We start from the raw sequence: 17662 nt of genomic DNA, 5'->3' as shown, positions 1-17662 counted from the left end.
CCCTTTTCATTCTTTTTACTATGTTCTCCTCTGACTTGATACTTTTAAAGTTCCTGTATTCAATCTCATTGATTCTTTCTTCTGATTGATCAAGTCTGCTGTTGATGCTCTCTGTTGCATTTTCATGTCATTTGTTGATTCTTCAGCTCCAGAATTTCTGGTTGGTTCTTTTTATGGTTTCGCTCTCTTTGTTCAACGTCTCATTTTGTTTGTGTGTTGTTTTCCTGATTTTGCTGAATTGTCTTTGTTTTCTTGTAGCTCACTGAGTCTCCTTAACACAGCTATTTTGAATTCTTTATCTGGTAAATTGGAGATTTACCATTTACTCTTGCCTTTGGGTTCAGTTACCAGAAGATTATTGTGACCCTTTGGTGGTGTCATACTTCCTTGATTTTTCATGGTCGTTGAGTTTTTCATTGATGTCTTCACATTTGAATAGCAGTCACCTCCTCTGGTCTTTGGAGGAGAAATAACTTCTCTCAGCTCTGCTAGAGACTCTGAGGCTTCCTCAGACCTTCTGTGGGTATGCCTGCTCCATGCTTCTTGCTCTCTGTTGTGGCAGAATTCTTAAGCTTCTATGTCTTCTCTGGACCCTGCAAAGCACCAGGTCAAGTGCTTCTGTATTCCCAAAGGTGGCAGTACAGCTCAAATTTGTGGTCTCTTCCTGGCCCACAGATTGGGCCGACTTTCTCCATATGCTCCTTAGCCATCTGCCAAAGTCTGCTCATGGCACCATTAGGAGTATACACGGGGAGCTGCCACAAGGTGGGCTGGTGTGTGCATAAGGCATGTGGAGCACTGGGGGTGCTCGTGGGCAGGCTGGCAGGATCCATGGGTGAAATATTCCCAGTAGCTCGTGGGTGGGCTTCTTGATAGAATCCATGATGCCTGTTAATGTCCTCTGGGGGGTCCCACCTGCTGCTGTCCCAGACTCCTTCCACCCCCGAGTCGTGAACTCCCAATTTAGTACTCTGGATCTGGCAAGAGGGGAATGAGCCCCTCTGGCAGCATCCTGCATAGCTAGGGAAGCCAGGTGCTCACTTACACAGTCTCCCCCTTACCTGCCATGGGATAAATTAGGGGGATAAATCTTGGCCCTAAGCTGTGCTGCCTTGGAGGATGGGTGTTGTGGGGAAAGGCAGACTGTTTGTCTTACCCACTCCAGGGCATCCAAACTGGTATTTTTTTTTTTGCTCCAATGGAGCTGAAACTTCTCCTCGGGAAACCTGAACTTCATCAAAGGCTCTCTCATCCATGAGTGATCATCTAAGTCACTGTTCTCAGGGACTCCTGGACTGAGGCTGAGAGAGGCTAGAGCCAGTTCAGCGGCCTCTGCAGGGTCCACAGCTGTGACCGAGGTCTGTCTGCCTATTTCCTGATGCAAAAGTTGGCAAGACTCCTCCCGGGCCCCTTGGTGGATGGTGCTGGATCTCACAGCTCCTTCAAAGGCACTTTTGTTCATGGGTGGATGCCGTTGAGCAGGGGACAAAAGTAAGAGATGTCTTATGCCACCATGATGCTGACCTCACTCTGGAGAAGGTTTTTAATTCTTTGGTTTCAAGGTGAGAGTTTGAACCCAAATCTCTTGAGTTAGTTCTTGTGAGGAGCAGCTGCAGTGACCTCTTCCCTCAGTTCCTTCCCTCTCTTGTCATGTGTTACAAACTTCCAGTGTGTGTAAATATCAGGGGAAAGTTGTAGGCTGAAAATTGCAGTCCCAACCCTGCAGGGATCCTTTGGTGTCTCCAAAGACACAGACGGAGTCCAGCCTGATCTCTGAGAGGCCGTGCTGCCTCAGACATCAGAGATTGCATGTCCCATGGAGATGTGACCACGGGCCTCAACCTTAAATGGAAGGGCAGGAGCAGGACCTGTCAACAGTGAGCAAACCAGCCTAGGATCTGGGAGTGAAACGCTGGTCTTCACCAAGCCCTATCAGGTGTCTTAAGCCTTTTTGGGTTCAAGATTAGTGCAGTCACCACCCTACCACCTACCTGCCAGGACCCTCCTCCCAACCACCTGGGCTTCCTCAGACCTGCCTTTTGGCAGCAGTGTGCTGGAGCTCGCTCACCTTGGCTCACGAGAGCCAGTTGCTAAATCTTTAGGAACTTCGCAAGCTGCTTGTTAAACACAGCCATTGTCAAAAATTAAGTTATATCAACTAACAGTGTAGTAAATTATACTAAAAACAAAATTAATAAATCCTCAAAATTCATTACTTTTTAATTGTTTTACTCTTATTTGTCCTCTTGGGGTCATTTATATCTGTGGTCTCTGCAGAGTGGAAATATTGTAACTACGGCTACTGCGCATCTTCTCCCAATTCTCTACTCAGTGACATCACACCAAGAGCTTACAATGGGCTGCAACGGGAATATTTACACCACAGAAATTGGCAAATGTCACAAATAAGCTTTTCCCTACAATGCCGATTAGGCATTAACCAGCACACTATACTTTTAGGTGACCAGAGATAACGGGACATAGTACACCAAGCCTGTCCCTTCCAAAACCCATCCATGGCAGTCACAGGCCATGGATGTGGATGCCCTGAGAGCCATGTCTGCACCGTTGGGGGGCCCTCAACTAAAGGTTTTTAACTGCGAGCACTTTCTTTGACTTAATCGCAACTTTGGAGGAGTTCTGAGTCATCACTTTGCTGCAAGTTGCTTTTCATAACTTTATCCTGGCTAACCTTGACATCTGGTGTTTACTCCAAACTGCGATTTCAGGGCAGGGTGGTTGGAGGCCAAGGGCAGCTCCTAGAGACAGATGGGCAGAGCGTCTGCCTTGGCAGCATCTGCGGCGTGGGCAGTAGCGGTCCGAGGAGGCACTGGGGCAGAGCCTGCCAGCCCAGCCATGCCTTTGACATCAGGCAGGAAGGATCAGAGCTGGAAGTGGTCACAATGAGGGCACCCAGAAGGGGTGGGTGACGTCGTGCTTTTTAGATGGAAGCATGAACGATGCAGTGCACACGGGCCTATAAATGGTCCTGCTTGTGACGGCGCGGCCACTGCACACGTGGTTTATAGCGATCTGAGCCTTATGCATCATCATATGGATCCTCAGGGAAAACCAAGGACTACAACAAACTCCCAGTTTGCTCTCCAGTGTGAGATAATTAAAGGCATCTTTGTGGTGGAAAGTATTGGTTACCTGGAAGACAGACAGCAGCCAGCAATGAGTGCCTTTTCACTGTACAAGTAAGAAAAAAAAGTCCATCAAATCAATTTATTTTTCCAGAACACACACACACACACACACACACACACACACACACACACACACACAGATGCATTTGAATACTCCCACAAATTCATATTTAAGAACAGTGTTTCTCAAATCAGAAGTCATCCCAAAGAAACCCAAAGGAAACAGCGGACACTTCCTCAATACGTCCTCGCTCTGCTGAGTCCTTCATTCTTAACTTTTGTGAATTGTCACCGTCCCGAGATGAAAGATGGGAATATAACAGGTTGTAGAATTGGAGAACATGAAATCTTTGTTCCTAACGGTGAAACGTGTTTTTCTCATTTTCATCAGAATGTGTGATCCATGCCATTTGAAATCAAATTCCAAACATGACGAGCCATTAGTGTAATAGCTCATTACTAACAGCGGTCTTATAAATAATACATTCTTATCATGCACATGCAGCTCGCCATGAAGCCAGCAAAAGGTATTTCAGGCCATGGAAGTTGCATCACACCAGTGTGGCTGTAGATGAGAAGGACATCTCCATGTGAACCAAGATGGATGCCAATTTTCCCTGCCGAGAGGGAGGCTGGCCGGCTCTCTCTGCACATATGGTAGAGGGATTGGTTAATCAGCGTCTGCTGAGTCTTGGGCCTAAAATTACAGAGAAGCCAGACAACTGTGGCTATGCAGCCTTTGTTCAAGCGTGCAAACAAGACAAACGATCACTTATTATTTGGGAAAAAAATTAAAATGTGTATTTTGGACTTTTATTAAAGTGTCGATGGCTTTATAAAACTGCTGTGTAAATCCAGCCTTTTACAGCTAGTATTTTGGGAAGCGTGTAAAGAAAAGAATATGCATGGAAAAAATTAATTTTTAAAAATTCTTTTTGTATTTCAGTATTTTGGAGAAAGTACAGGGAGTCTTTACTTTTCAAACACATCTTTGGGAACAAGTGGTTTTAAACCAGTAGAGAACATTTGAGAACAAACAGTTTAATACCTAATTTTTTTCTCTGTTGTTTAAAGGAGTGTTGTAGCTTCTTTCTCTACTTTAGGAAGCTAAAGTATTAACCATTTTCTCTGACTGGGCATTTATGGAATGATGCTGCCTTCTTAGGAACAGGGAATGCTGATGATTGTTGAGGTTTTTTTTTTAATTTATTATTTATTTTTGGCTGTGTTGGGTCTTCGTTGCTGCACGTGGGCTTTCTCTAGTTGCGACGAGCGGGGGCTACTCTTCGTTGCAGAGCATGGGCTTCTCACTGCGGTGGCTTCTCTTGTTGCAGAGCACAGGCTCTAGGTGCGCGGGCTTCAGTAGTTGTGGTGCGCAGGCTTCAGTAGTTGTGGCGCACAGGCTCAGTAGTTGTTGCTCGTGGGCTCAAGAGCACAGGTTCAGTAGTTGTGGCACATGGGCTTAGTTGCTTCGCGGCATGTGGGATCTTCCCGGACCAGGGATTCAACCCATATCCCCTGCATTGGCAGGCAGATTTTTAACCACTGCGCCACCAGGGAAGTCCTGTTGCGTTCTGCTTCCTGGATGGAATGGCTGTCTCGAGAAATAAAGTCTGAATTCTGGTGGGATCGCACCCGCCCAGTAAATGCTGGTTTCTTATAAGAGCTGTCAGAGTCAAATCAGTCACCAGAATTTGCTTAAAGCCCACATAATGATCAAAGGAATTATTTATGTGAAATTTATTTCTTTTCCTTTTTTCCCAGTTTTATTGAGATATAATTGACACATAACATTGTATAAGTTTGTGTCCAACCTAACATTTTGATTTATGTACATATCGCAAAATAATTTCCACCAAATAAGATTAGTTAACCTAAGAACTCTGCATTCTTTCTCGCCTCTTTTAAAATTCTAAATGCTTTCCTTGCAGAGAAGAATGAAATACAGAATTACCGATGGAACGTAATAAAGAATTTCAATCACAGTCATCTCTCAATGTGGTATTAAAATTTGATAGAATTAAAATTCGTTGTTAATTTATAATATTTCAGTACCAGTAATAGGCTCAGCTCAGCTAGTTACTCACAAAAAGATAAGTTGTTTCCTCTACTCGCAATACTATGACCCCAAATGTGTTGCACTTTTCCCATACCAGCCAACTGTCCAGCTTCCTAGATAACCAGCTGGGTGTCCTGCAGTTTGATTCACTTCTGCCACTGCCCAGACTTAGCGCAGGCCCTACAGTTTAAGGACTCAGGCCCACAAGACTGTCCCCTGCCCCTGTCAGATGCCAGTCACAAGACCCAGGTTGTCACCTGTACTTTCAACGGACTGACTATAAATCAGGGTTTCCCATGACCCCCTCCTCGGGTGTGGCAATCTGCTGGAAAGGGCTCCCAGAACCCAGGAGAACAGTTTACTTGCCATCATCGATTCGTTGTAAAGGATACAATTCAGGAACAGCCCAAATGGAAGAAGTGCTTGGGGGGGGGGGAGGAGGGGGGGGGGAGCTTCCATGCCTTCTCTGGGCTCGCTGCCACCCAGCACCTCAGTGTGTTCACCAGCCCGGAAGATCCCGAACCCCATCATTTAGGGGTTTCTCTGGTGGTTCCATGAACAACTGATTAAATCATTGGCCACTGGTGGTTGAACTCAATCTCCAGCCCTGTTCCCCTTCCCAGAGGTCGAGGGGACGGGGCTGAAAGTTCCAACCCTCTAATCACAAGGTTGATTCCTCTGGTAACTAGCTCCCATGCTCCGAAAGTCACCTCTTTAGTGTAAACTCAGGTGTGATTGAAAGGGACTTAATTATGGAAAACAAAAGATGCTCCTCTCAGAAAATTACAAGTGTTTTAGGAGCTTTGTGCCAGGAGTGAGGGATGAAGACCGAATATTATGTCACACTGTCACCCTCATCTTCCCACTTATGTATTCCTCATCAAAGACCTAAAATGATGAGGGCCATTGCAAGAGGTTCAGAATCAGGTAGGGTGCTGGGAGGTGATGCAGTTGTAGGTCAGACACATCTGGTGAACAGGTGCAATGAGTTTATTTGACTCAAAGCTTCCCACCAAACCTCCTTCCTCACATCTCCTCCCCATGAGACCATCCAATCAAACAAATAAATGAGTTTAAGAAAATCGAAGCATTCCTACCTGATGAGGAGCGAATGACCACGCACTTTCTCTGAACCGGGGGTCAACCAGATGGCCACTGGAAAAATGGCCAGTCTTCCTGAGAACTGCATTTTGGAGGGGAAGAGAGTGGATGGGAGGGCTGGGCTTGCAGTGGGGAAATAAAAGGATATGGGGCAGGCAGGGGCATTGTCTGGGCAAAGTTCCAAAGAGTTTTCCCTAAAGAACATCCTGGTGGCCTCCCTAAGTTATATACCCACCTCTGGGATTGCCCACAGTGGTCATCCTCGGCATCGTTTTTTGAGCCTGTCCTGTATGCCGTGCATTGCTCTGGACACTAGGGCTGCTCCCTCTCTCAGACATCTCCGGGTGCCCATGGGCTGGGGCTCCTGGGAGTTTCATGATGAGCATTCACCTGAGGTCGGACAGTCATGAGATGTTTTGGACGTTTCAGGTGGAAGGTGTAGCCGTCGGGTTCATGAGCGTGTGCTCGAGAGTGAACATGCAGCTCCTGCATGAGTGCTTTGACTTGGGGCCCTTCCACGGACTCTGCACCCCGCATCCCGATGACGTCCTGGAGCCACCCCAAGAGCTAAGCGTTCAAGGAAGTTCAGGTACAGTGGCCATCACAGGAGAGTGTCAGGAATTCAAGCTTTACATGCTGTGCTGTGCTCTTGGCTAAGTGCTGGAACTAGGTGGCACCTACTATAGCTCCGTCTCCAGTCCCCTTTCAGGAGTAGTTCCTGGTCCATCTCATCCTTGTGCATGTATCTGTGAGCACAGGGAGTCAAGGGTGCACTGCGGCCTTGCCACTGAAGGTTTCCTGAATTCAGAACATCTACCTTCAGGATGTTCATTGTTAGAGATAAGCTGTGGGAAAATAATTGATAACATTTCAGGATTTTACTCAGACACACACGTACAACACAAAACCTGAATATGGGGCTTCCCTGGTGGCACAGTGGTTGAGAATCCGCCTGCCGGTGCAGGGGACACAGGTTCGTGCCCCGGTCCGGGAAGATCCCACATGCCGCGGAGCGGCTGGGCCCGTGAGCCATGGCCGCTGAGCCTGCGCGTCCAGAGCCTGTGCTCCTCTCACAACAGTGAGAGGCCCGTGTACCGCAAAAAAAAAAAACCAAAAAACTTGAATATGATGAGTGAATTTTTCAAGTCAAGAACTCGAAAAATTATATTAAGTTTTTTCTTTTTAAAATTTTCTTAAAATTGAAATATATAGCTGATTTACAATGTTGTATTAGTTTCAGGTGTACAGCAAAGTGATTCAGTTATACATATACATATATATTCAGTTATACATATATGTGTATATATATACATATATATTCTTTTTCATATATGCCTTTAAGTTTTTTTTTCCTTGTTTTTTTTTTAATTAGTTTCTGCTTTATAACAAAGTGAATCAGTCATACATATACATCTGTTCCCACATCCCTTCCCTCATGCATCTCCCTCCCTCCCACCCTCCCCATCCCACCCCTCCAGGCGGTCACAAAGCACCGAGCTGATCTCCCTGTGCTCTGTGGCTGCTTCCCGCTATCTATCTACCTTACGTTTGGTAGTGTATATATGTCCATGCCTCTCTTTCGCTTTGTCACAGCTTACCCTTTGCCTTTAAGTTTTAATCCCAGCAGTTAGAGCTTCTGTGTTTATGTCTTCAACAAATTATTATGTAATACAGGTCTATTGCAAGTAGTCAGTACTTGCACTGATTCTAAAATAATGTCTGTATTAGGATTTTCACCAAGTGAAACTAGGTCATCTCAAACTTTGGTATTTTAATTTAATGAGGTCTTCCTGCATCCATGAGTATCTTTGAGGTTAAGTGTTTTGGTTCTTAAATCAGGCAGATGCAAGGAGAGTGTGTAAATTCACTTCTCCAAACATGGGTTTCCTCATTCGTAAAATAGGGATAATAGTAATACCTCCCACGCGGGGTCTCGCCGAGATCACTCTCGTCCAGGGCTTTATTCAGTGTCTCGGGCAAAGTTAGCACTCAGTCAGCATGGACCATCATCTCGAGTGGTCATTATTATTACTTTGTGATTGGCCTTTCACCTAGTTGAGTCTTCCCAGGTTAAAATCGGGGCATTTTGAATTACTCTGCTTTCTTGTGTCTGAGAGAGATTATACCAAGACTGTTCAAAAAACAGGAAGAGGAGCGTGTTGGGGACACGATAGACAAGCAGAAGACTTGTTGATCTAAACAACGGCAGGTGTGGGTTTGGCAGATCTTATCCGCTGGACGGGAAACCAAGTGCAGGGAGCTCGTCTGAATGTGCACAGTCGTTACAAAGAGCTTGCAGAGCTGCAGCTGGAGAGGTGGTTCCCTTTTGTACTGATGACAGTGCTCGTCCCGAAAGAGAGCTTTTGAGGTCTTTATTGTCTAATGGTGAAGGCTGGCTTGCCCTTGCTTCTCAGCAGAGACACAGGAGGGTTCTGAAGGACTTTTCAGCATGAGACAGTCCTGAACAAAAAGTTATCATTGTCACTTTCGAATGTATCAATACAATATAAATTCTTCTTGAAGGCAGCATTAAATAAGTTTTATGGCTCAGTTTTCTCATGTCTAAGATGGAGATAAAAATAGTATCGAACCCAAAGAGTTGTTGGGAAGATTAAACGTTAGAATCTACATGATGTCCTTAGCTCTGTGTGCCAAACACAGAGTAAGTTCTGAAAAAATTGAAGTCGTTTTTCCTCCCCCTGTGACTGTTGTCATTATTAAAAATAAATTGAAAAGATATAGTCCTTTCCAGTGTGTTTCTGAGTGGCTCTGAGGTTACATAGAATGACTGGGAAGTTCCTGTCTTAGAAACTTTATGGGCAGGAACAAAATTCAAAATTTAGGCTGAACCCTGGACTTCAAAACACACATAATCTATCTAGTACCTCTGTCTAGCAAAAAGCCTCAGAGATATGGAAGCTGAAAGAAGTCTTACTTCTCTCTACCACCTTTAATATTTTTACTTAAAATTAGTTGATCTAGAACAGGATGGTAAGTAAAGGAGATAGGAAAACTTCTCTTGTTATTTTGTGTGCCTTGTTTATTTTTGAAAATCCAGCTTTATGTTCACTGATGCAAAGGTGATTATGAAGTTGTCACTAGGGAGCGCTATTGTAGACTTCCAAATAACTCAGGGATGGATTCGCACGCAAACCATCAGCAGCTCATTATATCTAAGAAAAGAGTCATCAGCACATTTTGCTGCGGTCTTCCCATCAACAGCAGCAAAGAATGAGGCTCCAGAGAAAATCTGAAATGTCCTATGATCTGCTCTCCATTTTTTTTCTGATGAAAGTCTCAAGTTAAAGGAAATATAATTTCTCTAAAATATGAACTAAAATGCTTGTTTCAATGGGCACACACCATTATGTCCTATGTTTTCAAAGGTTTTTTGTATATATCATCTCATTTTATCCTCATAACTTGATGTAGGAGAGCTAGGAAAGGTGACACCTGCCCACACTCCTAAAAGGTGTTACAGCTCAACAGGGGCTGACCCAGAACCCAACTGAGGCTTCGGCTTAGCAAGGTGACTTCTTATCTAGGATGGCTGTGATTGAAAACTCCAGTGGTGGGTCTACTACACAAATACATGATCAATTTTTTCACTTCAATGAGTTATTTAATGAGTTATCACTTTTAGGAGTTCTAGGTGACGTCTATGTGTATGCGCGTGCACGCGAGTGCTTTGAACAACTTCCAACTTCTGGAATCTCCACCTCTGTGTCTGTGGGATTTGCCAGAACTGTGTGAGGCCACTCTGCCCTGCTCCAGAGGCAGGCTGGAAGTGCCAGGACATGGACACCCCAGGAACAACCTCTGCTTCCCTATTTCTTGTCCCTGCACCCCCACTGCTACTATCTCCACCAACTCCCAAGTAAACAGTTGTGCTTGAATCCTTGACTCAGACTGTGCCTCTGAGAGAACACACCCCAAGACACAGCTGGTCTAGTCTTTTCTCACCAGCTGTGTAAACATTTATTTACACACAACTGACAGGAGTTGGGGTATAAATACCCCAGCTCCCTCACCCCTCAGGTGGGATAGCTCTGAGACACAAGTTTTTTGCTGTTTCTCAACGTTCCTCCAGGATCACCTCCAGCTGGTGATCCGTGTGATGACATGTGTTTTGTTAGCTGCCTTCCTTTCCCGTTCTCTCTTCCTTACCACCCTACTGTGCTTCCTGGAGTCACCTCCCAAATAAACTCTTGTTCTCAAATCCTGGACTCAAGGTCTGCTCTTTTCCCACCAGCCATGAGACTTGCAATTTCACATGAACCTCCACCCTTCCAAGCGGAATAACAACGTCACAGCTCGACATTCCTGAGCTCACACAGTGGTCCCCCTTCTTTAGCTACTGCACACATTGTGATTGGCTTGCTGTCTCATCATTTCAGCCGTATCGGAAGTTTCCATTGGATCTAAAAAGTGTAACCATACACATTCATTTTGCATTTTACTTGAATAATTTTTAAGTGATCCCATTTTTTTAGTCACCTATTCTTCATATACAAATTATTACACACACTTGTAAATTTGGGTTTTTATCTAGTAAACCTTGGGACTAAACTGGAACCAATGTGAACAAAGTCAAAGTGATCTCGGGTGGCCTCGGCCTGCAGCTGCTTGAAGCAGGATTTCGGTTCCCTGACCGGGAATCAAGTTTGGGCCACAGCAGTGAGAGCGCTGAATCCTAGCCACTAGACCAATATCGTGACAAGGCCCCGCCCCTTCGGCTTTGCAGAAATGAATTCCCACAAAGACGGAAAGTAGTAAAACAAAGCGTTTATTAGGAGGAAAGAGAGTACGTGTGAATAGACACACGGGCAGACTAAGAGAGAGGGTGGTAGTTTAAATCACTTACATGGGGCATTTCTTCTGAGTTTCCTTTGGCCAATCATCTTGCTTTGCCTGGTTCTGAGTCCATATTTGGTTTATCTCAGGGTCCTCCCATATGTGCATGCGCATCTCTTAGTCAAGGTGGATTCTAGTGGAGAGGCCTACGGGTAGGTTGATATCACTCCCCTTTTGACCTCCAAGGAGGCTTTCTGCACATGTATAGTCCAGAAGGTCTCCTTGACCTTGAGAATGAGAAATATGTGGTCCCTATCTCTTATCTGGGTGGGGCTCAGCCTCTCCTATTAGCCTCCTGCTATTATCTCTATCTTGGAGTATCTGTCCACAGGGGACAAACTCCAGCTGCTCAGCCTGGAACCCATCTATCTCCTGCCTCATAAGGATGCAGATTTTTTCCCAGTATAAGGAAAATCTAGTAAACATTTATTTTTTATTAAGCGGAGTACCTAGTTTAGAAGTAGCAAGTTCCCCAAATATTGGAAGAATTCATAAAGAGTCATAGCTGCTCAGGAAAGGGCTTTCTGCTTGTGTGGGAGATTGTACTAAATGAAATCTAAGATCCCTCAAATGGCAAGAGTCTGAAAGCTTAGTGAACACGCAGCGGCGACCGTATGCTGGCAGTCTTTGAATATTTTCCTTCAGCGACAATACAATGGCTCAAGGCAATATTTGTTTTTCCAGTTGGCTCCACCACTGGCCCTGCCCAGCGACTGCAAATCAGGCTGTCTTTTGTTGACTGCATCATCACAATAGAGACTTTGGAACCAGAGTGAGCTGGCAATTTTCTTGATGATGCAAAAGGCAAAATAGGGCACAGCCTGCATTTCCACAGCTGTATTGACATCGACACATTTACCAGTTAAAATTAAAAAACTGAAAGCAAGTGAAAGACAAAACTTCTGTTTGTCACGTCGGCTGGTGTGACCTGGGGAGTGGGAGTCTCGGTTTTGAAAGAGCCCTGAAAGATGCATCTCAGTACGTACATGGGGCCCACCACACAGAGTCTCTGTGCCCTCGACGTGCCCTTGGCAGGGAGAAATACAATTTCATACAACGGAATCATGGGCGTCCCGAAGAATATCCAGGCAGCTCCTTATAACCAACCCGCCCAGGAAAAGTGCTGCTTACTCTACATTTATTTTATTTTATTATTTTTTAATTTTTTTAAGTTTATTTATTTATTCTTGGCTGCTTGGGTCTTTGTTGCTGCACGTGGGCTTTCTCTAGTTGTGATGAGCGGAGGCTACTCTTTGTTGTGGTGCGAGGGCTTCTCATTGCGGTGGCTTCTCTTGTTGCAGAGTGCAGGCTCTAGGCGCACGGGCTCAGTAGTAGTGGTTCGTGAGCTCTAGAGCGCAGGCTCAGTAGTTGTGGCGCACAGGCTTTGTTGCTCTGTGGCACGTGGGATCTTCCCAGACCAGGGCTCGAACCCGTGTCCCCTGCATTGGCAGGTGGATTCTTAACCACTGCGCCACCAGGCAAGTCCCTTACTCTACAGTTAAAAGGCCCTTTGAAATATAATTTTCATAACATCTCCATCCAAAATCATAGCAATGTTGCCTTTTAAATGAAAGAAAATCACTCTTGCTGTCAGGAAATGTTTCTTTGTGTCTTGTTTAAATTTCTTTCATGGAACTTACACTTGCTTCTTACCTCAGGGTCTCTCCTCTGCAGGGCGAGGAAATGTCTGGAACAAAGATGGCAGGGCTAAGAAACAATGGCTAAACCGAGTCTGATTTTTCGAATAGTGATAGCCCAGGTCTTCTAGCCTCTCTTCCTAAGGTTAGATTTTATATGCCTGGGTGGCTTTCTGTTTTAGTTTATTCTTCTTTTAACTTGGATTCCAAATGTGGATGAAACACTCATCTACAGAGCATAGCAGTATTTCTGCCAAGTGGTTTGCATTCTGTATCTCAGACCATGTATTTACCACCTGGTATGTTCCGTAGTTATTGAACTAGTGACCCACTAGGACTCTGTATACGTTTGCTCAGGCTGTTTTAGCAGAGTACCACAGACCAGGGGGCTTAAACAACATAAATTCATTTTCTCACAGTTCTGGAAATATAGAAATCTGAGATCAAGGTGTCAGCAGGGTTGGTTTCTTCTGAGGTCTCTCTCCATGGCTTGTAGATTCTTTTCCTTGTGTTTTCACGTGGTTTTCCCTTTTGTTCCTGTCTGTGTCCTAATCTCCTCTTCTTATAAGGACACCAGTCACATTGGCTTAAGGGCCCAGCCATCTGACCTCATATCACTTTATCTCTTTAAAGGCCCTTTCTCCAAATTTAGTCACGTTCTGAGGTATCAGGGGGTGGGGGTTAAACACGAGTTTTGTGGGGACACGATTCAATGTGTAACACCTAGAATCCTGTGTTAGCGGTTCTCTGGAGCCCTGTGGTCAAGGCTGTATGGTAATAATGCCGATCATGGCAACAAGGTCCCTTCTACTTAATGCTCATGAAAGCCTGATATACTGACTCATATTTGTCACAATTTAAATTTCATCTTTTTTTTTTAACCACCAAATGTCTTTTTAGTATATGAAGGTAACAAAATTGCGTTCTTCTAAAACTTTAGCCACTCTTGCCAACTTTGGTTTTCTAGAAGTAACTGTGAGTTCTAACGCTTTGTTAAAGATGTTGACAAAACAAATAAATAATTCCAGACTTATGCCCAGGCTGACATGATTATCTCCAAGGTTGGCGGTGTCGACGAAAAATGAATCAGTCAATCTAAGAAAGAAATGGGAAATTTTACTGGAGCCAAATTGAGGATTATAACCCAGGAACAACCTCTCAGAAAGCTCTGAGAACTGTTTTACCCCTTAGAGGTCAAAGCACAATTACACAGGTTTTTGAGACAGAGGGCTGTACATTAAATGATGTAGACAGTTTGCACAATCCAGATCTTTAAGTACAAAGTGGTGGGTCATTGTGATCCCTTACAAGGTCAAGAAGGAATGTTATCTTTTAAGGAGTTGGCTTGTGCGTGCGGGGAGAATGTTGCTCTTTATGGTTGAGCAGGTACTTCTGCCAATGGGGAGGTCTGGTCCATGCATAATGTCGATACACAGCAGAGGGGAGAGAGGAGAACAAGGGGCAGAGAAAAATGTTTATGTTTAAATTTTCCATGACTTGCCTTAGAATACGAGTTTTTACTTCATCAATAGTATAAACTCTTGCGTGGGTTCCCTGGGTGGCACCCTTGGGCTGGTAACATAACAGGAAGGAGGCCATCCAGACTTGAAACCAGTCTTGTCAGGGTCATTGCCCCGGAAGCCTTTTGATTATTTAATAAAACCTAGCGCTGATTTTCCACCTTCATTCAGATACTGGTTTCTAAGCCCTTTTGAATGCCTTTAAAAACAGCAGCAACAAATGAGGGTACCCTCTGAAGACTCCGTTATTACGCAGAGAGCAGGATGACTGGGACCACGTTCCTACTCCCCTCAGCACTGGGAGCCACTGGTTAAGTGATGATTCTGCTGCGCTCGCCACCAAGCAGATTCGTTTCTCAGTGGTCGAAATACAAATGCATTTGTATATAGGACCTGGAGGTCTCTTTGAAAGAAAAGTGGCATTATTTATATTCGTTATGATCATTATGTACTGGGATTATTTTCTCAGTAGGCGATGTGTCTTTTGCCCATATTTATGAAGCAGGGGAGAAGGCATTTAATGAATTTCAAGAGTGTATTTGACTGTAAAACACACCTCTCTTAGTACATTCACATGTAAATAGCCCTTTTATTTGTTCTCTCTGGTGACCTTTCTTCTTTTGGGGGTAGATCGCGCTTTGTTGTTGTTTTATATTTTCAAATGGGAGACTGAATGATAATAATGAAAGATTATGCAAAAAATCCATGTTTAAAATAATGTTGATATGGCACTTGTGTTGCAGGATAATTATAGTAATTTGGCTCTTACACTATATGGAGTCAGGAGTTAGTTGCTAGAAAATACGGTGGTAGGGGTGATTCAGAGGGTTTTCATCCCAACAGGCTGTTTGATCCTGCTGACTTTTCTCTTGAAAATCAATTGCTTGTGATGAATACTCTGAATTCCCCCTTGATTAAATTGGCTGTCGGCGGGCTGCACCCGTTGCACTTGGGTCACTGTGAGTTCTGTGTCTGTTTACACAGGGGTTTTGACGACTCTTAAAATATCACGGAGCAAGTTTAATCCAAGCAAGCAAAGCAACTGAAGAGGCAATTGCTAAAAATCAGTCTTTGCACGTGGCAACAAAGGAAAACGTATTAATTCTAAGCCCAACATGAAGCCGGTTAATTTCATTACGGGGTTACAAGCCTTTTCTCCACTGCATAGTGCTCTGGCTTTGGGTTTTTTCAGACTTCCAGGAGCACGTGGGCTCACTCAGTGGAAGACCAGGGACAGTCACCTTGGACGCTGGTTCCAACTTCAGGTTCATGTTTCACGATGTTCCATTTCCCCTCGAGGTTCCTCACACATTCAGATTTTCTATTTCTTTTGAATCAACTTTAGGAAATTCGATATTTCTAGAAAAGCATCATTTAGTATACGAAGGTTAAAAAATGATTAGTGTACAGTGGTGGATCTACATATATACGTATCTCCAGTGTGTATGTTTGTATATGTATATATACATACACAAACACATATGTGTATATAACAGTATATATATATACTGTTAAAATGATTAAAGAAGACAATTTAGGTGATATAAACAAACTTTATTTAACACTTCATGAAGTGTTTCCTTTGCTGTGCAAAAGCTTATAAGTTTCATTAGGTCCCATTTGTTTGTTTTTGTTTTTATTTCCATTTCTCTAGGAGGTGGGTCAAAAAGGATCTTGCTGTGATTTAAGTCATAGAGTGTTCTGCCTATGTTTTCCTCTAAGCGTTTGATAGTGTCTGGCCTTACGTTTAGGTCTTCACACATCTATTAATTTCTGATATCTTTCTTTTACAAGGTAAAAGAACAACTCCTTTGAGATTTTCCAAGGGGGCTCTCTGGAAAATCAATTCAGGATCAAGCTTTTATTTAGGATTTGATTTGGGGAAGACAAAATACCAAAGGTTGTCAAGCACCTTAAAAGGTTTGAACAGCTGATTTTATAGGACCACAAGTCACTATGAAAAAATACCTAGTTACCTATTTAATCAAAGTAACAATAAAGAATCTAAAAGTAGCTATAGGAGGTGACATGGCTGTAAAAACAAACAAACCTTAGCTCTTTTAAAAGCAAGAAGACTTAGTTCTCTTAGTCAAGGACATAATAAAGGTCCACATAAAGCACAGGAAATTATTCTAATAAAACATAGTCTTTGTTTCCTAGGCAGATTACTTAAAAGGTAAATAAAAACCTTTGCGATGGGGCTTCCCTGGTGGCGCAGTGGTTGAGAGTCCGCCTGCCGATGCAGGGGACGCGGGTTCGTGCCCCGGTCCGGGAGGATCCCACGTGCCGCGGAGCGGCTGGGCCCGTGAGCCATGGCCGCTGGGCCTGCGCGTCCGGAGCCTGTGCTCCGCAGCGGGAGAGGCCGCAGCGGTGGGAGGCCCGCGTACCGCAAAAAAAAAAAAAAAAAAAAAAAAAAACCTTTGCGATGTCTCATTAGGAGTAGACCAATAACCCAAGAAAACTTTGTTGTTTTAATAGAGGAAAAGCCAAACTCTAGTTTTGCATTCAAGTGTTATTGATCCTAAAGCTCATTAAGAAAAGAAACCTTATAAGTAAATCCGTCCAACCTTTACCAGCTTTGACCAACCACTTAACATAAAATTTCTTTCCATAAACCTTCTACAACTTTCTGTATCATTCAGGTTTTGTCCTGTTCCTTCCCTTTCTTATTCTGAAACGAGTCAATTTCTTTCTTTTTTACCTCAACAAAAACACATTCTACATTCCTTGCGTATTTTTCATACAAAATTGTTTGCCTTTATCCTTAATATTTCTAGTAATTTCAATTATATATGTTGATTATAATTTTTGACCATTATAGCCTTCATTTTACAGAGAAAATGAGGAAGTAGACAATTGTGGATTGTCAGTCATATACTAGCATTTCCTAGCAGGCTAGCAAATTTCATAATTTTTAGAGGTATATGCTTTTTTACAGCACAATTTTTTGACGTGGCATATCCAAATAGCTTCATTAACAGATCCAAATATCTTTAACCCCTCTTTAAAAAAGAAAAAAAAAGAAGCCAAAAGTATATAAACTTAAACTTAGTAGTGAATGTTTTAATGTTTTATCTTCTTTAGAAATGATTTAGAAGTTTGCTCAAAGTGTTTATTACTTAATTTAGCATAACTCGGGTGTAGACAGTCTTGGGGTGTGGTAATGAAGAATGGGTCCTAGACAACTTTGCTCAATTCCCTGCTTCATGTTGAAACCCCGCTTTCACATTTAGATCTACCATCCACACGGAATTGATTTTCATGTGTGCTGTGGCAGAGGAATTGTTTCATTTAAAAAGTATGGATATCCAATTGACCAAGCACCATTTACTGAAAAGGTCA

General features: G+C 43.5%; 1 protein-coding gene across 1 annotated transcript in view; it reads left to right on the top strand.

Annotated features, from left to right (window-relative positions):
* CFAP61 (cilia and flagella associated protein 61) overlaps window positions 1-17662 on the top strand; it is a gene marked incomplete at both ends in the record, with an annotated part of 251873 nt that overhangs the window by 32953 nt on the left and 201258 nt on the right. Inside the window, one exon of the mRNA XM_079719874.1 lies at window positions 6739-6898. Within this exon, the coding sequence (XP_079576000.1) occupies window positions 6739-6898 (160 nt within the window). The remainder of the gene's footprint in view (window positions 1-6738; window positions 6899-17662) is intronic.

Source organism: Hyperoodon ampullatus (assembly GCF_949752795.1).
Source record: "Hyperoodon ampullatus genome assembly, chromosome: 14".
Lineage (NCBI taxonomy): Eukaryota > Metazoa > Chordata > Mammalia > Artiodactyla > Ziphiidae > Hyperoodon > Hyperoodon ampullatus.
The sequence above is the reverse complement of the archived record's forward strand: the minus strand, read 5'-3'. Positions and strand labels throughout refer to the sequence as shown.